General features: G+C 40.4%; 1 protein-coding gene across 1 annotated transcript; it reads left to right on the top strand.

Moving 5' to 3' along the window:
• Window positions 1–259: 259 nt before the first annotated feature.
• Window positions 260–5,777, top strand: LOC101857019 (sodium- and chloride-dependent betaine transporter). Its single transcript, XM_013081295.2, has 2 exons — window positions 260–379; window positions 5,290–5,777. Exons 1-2 carry the CDS (start codon window positions 307–309, stop codon window positions 5,622–5,624), a joined length of 408 nt encoding a protein of 135 aa, XP_012936749.2. The 5' UTR covers window positions 260–306; the 3' UTR covers window positions 5,625–5,777.
• Window positions 5,778–6,213: the final 436 nt, after the last annotated feature.

Below are 6,213 nucleotides of genomic sequence, written 5' to 3' on the forward strand. Positions count from 1 at the left end.
GCGCCTCGGATGAATAATGTTCTTATTGCATTGATGTTCCTTGTGTTGCTGGTGGTGGTCACATTGGACACTTGTAAAACAGGAAAGAAAAGTTGATTCTGAGTAAAATTCTCGCGACTTAGTTTGATGTGTGTATTGGTTTTCCTCATTGAAATGTTGCCTGATTAAATCGGTTCACCCTCTTTTTAATCACCCCGTATATGTTAACAAGAAAAATATCAGAAACAATTAATCTTTTCTTCCACAGGAGCCTTTCTCATTCCCTTCTTCATTTGCTTGTTTGCGTGTGGTCTTCCCTTGTACTTCATGGAAGTGGCGATGGGCCAGTTTCTTTCAAAGAGTTCGTGGCACGTTTTCGCAATTTGCCCATTGTTTGCAGGTAAGAGATGTCTTCTCCTCCTCCTCCTCCTCCTCCTTCTCCTCCTCCTCCTCCTCCTCCTCCTCCTCCTCCTCCTCCTCCTCCTCCTCCTCCCCCTCCTCCTTCCTCTTCTTCTTCTTCTTCTTCTTATTATTATTATTATTATTATTATTATTATTATTATTATTATTATTATTATTATTATTATTACTATGTTTGCCAAGATATTGGAATGGTGAACAAGACACAAAGTTGAACCATTTCTGAGTGAAGCCCAATGGGGTTTAGAAAGGGAAGAGGATGCACCGACACCATATTTGCCCTACGACAAATGTGCGAAAGGGTAATAGAACACAACAGGGAACTAAATATAGTATTTATCGACCAGGAGAAAGCGTCTTTGACAGAGTGAACAGAAATAAGCTATGGAAAGAATTCGAAAACTACAATGTAAGAGGCCAACTTCTAGATAACATCCGTGCCATTTACGAGAACAGCATAAGTACAGTAAGAACGTCGGAGGGACTTACAGAATTGTTCGAGATAACATCCGGAGTAAGTCAAGGTTGTGTACTATCACCACTACTATTTATCATACATATGAATCAGACGCCCTAGATGAATTACTCTTCGCTGATGACCAAAGCCCGGCACACAAAGATGAACGAACGAAGTTTCCAACACCACACCTCCAGATTAAACGAAGAATGTAACAACTACAACATGAATATGTACATTAACAAAACAGAGACAATGAAAGTGAGCAAATACCCAGGACCACTCAGGATGCACATCTACAACAACGGTCTCAGACAGGTCCAAGAATTAAAGTACCTCGGAAGTAGATTCACAGAGGATGGGCGACTGAACAGAGACATTGAAACGCGAGTACAAAAGGCCAATAATGTTAGTTACCAACTTACTCCACTACTGAAACATCCTAACATCCCCATGACAACAAAACTCGAAATGATCAACACCATATTCATCCCAACACTCACCTATCTATGCCAAACAAGGACCACGAACAAGACATTAGAGCAAAGAATTACAACATTTGAAATGCGATGCCTTAGAAAAGCAGTAAACAAGACTACGTGAGACAAAATTAGAAACTCAGTAATCAGAGAAAGAGTGGACACAAATGATGTCATGCATCTCATCCAACACCAAAGAATCAAAAGGTTCGGACATCTCCTACGATTACCAACACACCATCCAGCACAACGTGCCTACATCAAAACCTTCGAGGGCAACAAGACTAGAGGGTGACCGAGAAAGACCTGGATAGATGGAGTCAGGAAAACACTAATCACCCGCGGCATCCCCCTGACCCAAGCTCTCCGGCTGACGACAGAGAGACGTCTTTTTCTTCCCGCGACACCCAGTAGGATATAAGCAGCGGATAAAAGTAAAAAGTAAAGTATTATTATTTTCATCATCATTATCATTATAATGATACGGTATAGATTGTGAACGGTGAGAGACGATTCATGTACGTTGAGCGGGTGGCCTATTTAGGAAGTGAAAGTAGGGCGATACAAGGTATGTGAATGCGTAGTATGAGAGTCGTTCGTTATTGTTAGCTTAGTTTCGTATTGTAGGCAATCATCATCATCGTCAGCATTATTATTATTTGTCTTTAATTGATATTATTTGCTGCCTGACAAGCTTCAAGAGAAGTACAGTAAACGAAACATTGACTAATACATGACGTTTGTTGACCTCAAAAAGTCATGTGAGACCATCTGCCGTGACTTTGGAACATAATGGCAAAATGCAGAAGCCCACCTAAGTTCATCGACTTCGTGAGATATATCCTAAAGGGAATAAAGGCTAGGATCAAGATCCATGGAGAGCAATGGGAGCCTTTCCCTGTCTCAAAGTACATGAAGCAAGGCTGTCTCCTGGGGCCAACTCTTTATTAAATTATTTTCTCTGCAATGTTGAGGAGGTTTTCAGGTGGCCGAAATTTGCTATTCAAAAGGCTTTTTAATGGCTGCATCGATCGACATGCGGGTTTCACCAAAAGATTTCGTAAATATTCTCCAGATCATGGCGCCCTTAGTTTTTTTCAGTTTTGAGACAGTTTTGCTGCAAAAGCTAAATTTCTTTATTTCGCCGATCGCTTTTGTAGGCCGACGCTTCGTCTCTGTAATTTTAGAAAATCCACCAGGTTTGTTTATTTTCAAGTCGTACTTCCGTTCGATACTATCGCGCATTGTCGCGCAATACTGAGCACTATTTTAAGTGTTCGACCCGCATAGATCTAGCCTTATGTTTTCTTTTTTTTTTTTTACTTTGGGCTAAATTCGACTGTGATCATTTCGTTTGATGCCCATCATTGCTTTTTCTGGACTCCTTTGTCAAATTTTTTTTCTTGCTACTCGTAACAACGTCAACAGGTCTTAGATTGGGATCTAGATCTAGATAGCGCCTGACCATGCCGAAAAGAAAACGACGTTCTGCAGTTGGAACCCTTCGCGCTCACAAAGGTCGAGGTAGTAGTAGTAGGCCAATGACTTTCAGCAATGATATCATTGATGTACTATATTTACACTCTAACTTACATGTCCTTACTTGTCTACTGTGTTGGGGTCACTGCAGTTGGAACATGTTCATCTCTGCCCCCCCCCCCCCTCTTCAGGATCCATCCCAGAGTCTGTCTACTTATGGTCCCCATCATGATCTGGTTTGAGATCCGTCGGACTGGTCCGCACAGATGGCTGTTTCCCCTCTTCTCTTTGGATCCTCTTCTCCTTCAATCTCCCTAGAGTGTGGGAACAGCTATCCGCCCTATTCTTCCCCAAATTTTCCCTTACAGCGGTTAGAACAGTTGGTGGGTCCAGTGTCAAATTCCCTCCCACTTTTGCTTCTCCAGCCAGATTTACACTCTACTGGAATGGAGCAATAAATCTTGAGAGAAAAGTGACACATGTGTTTCCAAGTTGCCAAATATTATAATAGATGCGCAGATTGATTCTCTATTCCGTTTTCGTGGTTGTACAGAACCGTGTTGATTGTTCCCAGTAGCAAGAAAAAAGAAAAAGAATTTGACAAAGGAGTCCAGAAATAGCGATGGTGGGCATCAAACGAAAGGATCACAGTCGAATTTAGCACCAAGTAAAAAAAGGAAACATGGGGCTCTACGGGTTGCACACTAAAAATAGTGCTCAGTATTGCGCGACAATGTGCGATAGTATGTAACGGAAGTACGACTTGAAATAATCCAAAGACAGTAAAAAACAAGATGGGCCACTCAGCCAAAAAAGTGTCCGCAGGAAGTGCGCTCTTTGCTTCAGATGGCGCTGCAGTCTGTTTTGAAGCTCTCTTACGTTTTTCCAGAAGAAGAATAGGAATAGCACCTCCTTGCGTGCGCAGATCGACTGCTGTTCATCAGCAGTTCGAGTTCGTTCAGTGTGGAGTTGTAGGTTTTTTTTTATTTTAATGACCTCTCGCCTTTCATTCTAAAGTCAAATTAAACGAAGAAAACAATCATCCTTTCCTCCGGAAGAGTTTTTTTGTCAGCGTAACCATTTTAAAAAAGCGTTCTTCTGAAATGTATCCAAAAACTTGCTAGTTTCACTTTTATTTTTTAAACTCAAGTAGGGTAACTCTGTTCGCAAAAGGTGCACTTTTGTGAAGAGGGCGCCACCGAATTTTGAGGACACTTCTTTAATTGGCTCAAAGAGAGAAGTGGCTCTTCTTGTTATGTAGACTCTTTGAATAAACAAACAAGGCGGATTTTCTAAACTTACAGAGACAGACGCGTCGGCCTACAAAACAAGTGATCGGCGAAATAAAGAAATTTAGCTTTTTGCGGCAAAACTGTCTCAAAACTGAAAAAAACGAAGTGCGTCATGATCTGGGGAATATTTTAAAGAATCTTTTGGCGAAAACCGCATGTTGATCGATACAGCCATTAAAAAGCCTTCTGAATAGCAAAATTCGACAACCACAAATAGATAATACTATTACTTTCGACGAAAGGAATGATCGGTGCTTTAATATCAACTAAAAGTCCTTGGCCTACTATATTTACGCTCCACAGGAATGGGGAATTAAATCTTGAGAGATGCAAAAAATTAGAAAGTCTAGGTCTATACTCTCATAACAAAAAGCGCCTCGAGAAATATCACTTTCGGATTTTCTTAAATTACAGAGACAGAAGCGTCGGCCTACAAAAGCGATCGGCGAAATAAAGAAATTTAGCTTTTTGCAGCAAAACTGTCTCAAAACTGATAAGACCAGGGGCATCATGATCGGGAGAATATTTTAAAGAATTTTTTGGCGAAAACCGCATATCGATAGAAGCAGCTATTGAAAAGCCTTTTGAATAGCAAAATTCGGCCACCACAAATATATTTTTTTTGGCGAAAACCGCGTATCGATCGATGCAGCCATTGAAAAGCCTTCTGAAAAGCAATAGCAAAATTCGGCCACCACAAATAGATAATACTAGCTGGGCCCCCTTTCGACGAAAGGAATGATCGGTGCTTTAATATCAACTAAAAGTCCTTGGCCTACTATATTTACGCTCTACTGGAATGAGGAATTAAATCTTGAGAGATGCAAAAAAATTAGAAGGTCTAGATCTATACTGTCAATACAAAAAGCGCCTCGAGAAATATCCCTTTCAGACTCATCCCCTCTCTCGCTTCTGTGCGTCTGTTCGTGTTTACATGCGCAGAAACTATCATCTCTACCAAAAGTTCTGTGAAAAATGATATTCCGCGTCAGCAGCATTATATAACAAGAAACCGTTCAGCCCAAGGAATCCACATCAAAATGATATAATATAATAAAATATAATAAATTATAATAAAATTCATAGTGTGTTGGAAAGGAATGTTGTGGCGTTGAAAGCCCTATTTCTCTGCTTTGTATGGTTTTGTATGATTTCTTCTTGTTCTCTTATGTTCCTTTTCTAGGTCTGGGAATTGCGATGAACGTACTCTCTTTGATCGTTTCCTGGTTCTTCCTGGTTGTCCTGGCCTGGAGTTTGATATATCTGGTGAACTCCTTCAAAGATCCTCTACCTTGGACTCTGTGTGGTCAGTGGTGGAACTCGGAGCACTGCAGGCCCACTAGTGGAAGCTCTGGTGGCATAGGTGCTAATGGAAGTGGAAGCGTAGCCGAAGCATTGAATGAGACTTCTGATCAGATGAACTTATGGATGAAAAGTTACAACTTGACAGCTTCTAATGATACAGTGAAGACAAACTTGTCTAAATCTGCCAGCGAAGAGTTTTGGACGTACGTATAATAATATCATAATGTTGATTGTTATATAAAAGGTGCATTTCTCAATAGTGTTCATCCTTAATTTTTGGTAAATGTTTTAACAGCAAGGGAGAAAATTGGTGAGTAAAAATGAAAGTTTAACTTGTGACAAGTTTAAGAAACATTTGGTCACTTTTAAGCACAAGGAGGCTATCCCGAAAAAATTGGGTTTTGACAAAAAAAGAAGGTAAAGTTTTTGGGTCCTTGTTCGATTTCTTTAAAATACAAAGATAGTTTTCTCTATAACTAAACAAACATACATACCAATGAAACCAAACTTCTCCTATAGGTAGGGCAATGCTCAATTTTGGTGTAGATCAAGATTTCTGGAAACCCTCGAAATCTGAGATAGCCTGCTTATCCTTAAAAACGACCATTTCAGCGTGTGGAAATGAAATACTGACGAAAAATTGCAGGGTCCAGGACATTCCAAATATTGAAGAAACTTCAGTACTGGGATTACTAATATTAGTTAAATGCCCTTTTGACAAAGTCTACATCGTTTAAGAAGAGGATTGCTTCATCACCACTGTCAAAGCCATTTGGCCTTGGCTGAGCACACCCCTACCCCC

This window comes from Aplysia californica, unplaced genomic scaffold, assembly GCF_000002075.1.
Source record: "Aplysia californica isolate F4 #8 unplaced genomic scaffold, AplCal3.0 scaffold00125, whole genome shotgun sequence".
Classification (NCBI taxonomy): domain Eukaryota; kingdom Metazoa; phylum Mollusca; class Gastropoda; order Aplysiida; family Aplysiidae; genus Aplysia; species Aplysia californica.

Coding starts and splice junctions, on each gene's coding strand:
- LOC101857019 (XM_013081295.2), top strand. CDS start 307: ATGGAAGTGGCGATGGGCCAGTTTCTTTCAAAGAGTTCGTGGCACGTT. Junction 380..5,289: donor AATTTGCCCATTGTTTGCAG/GTAAGAGATGTC, acceptor TTCCTTTTCTAG/GTCTGGGAATTGCGATGAAC.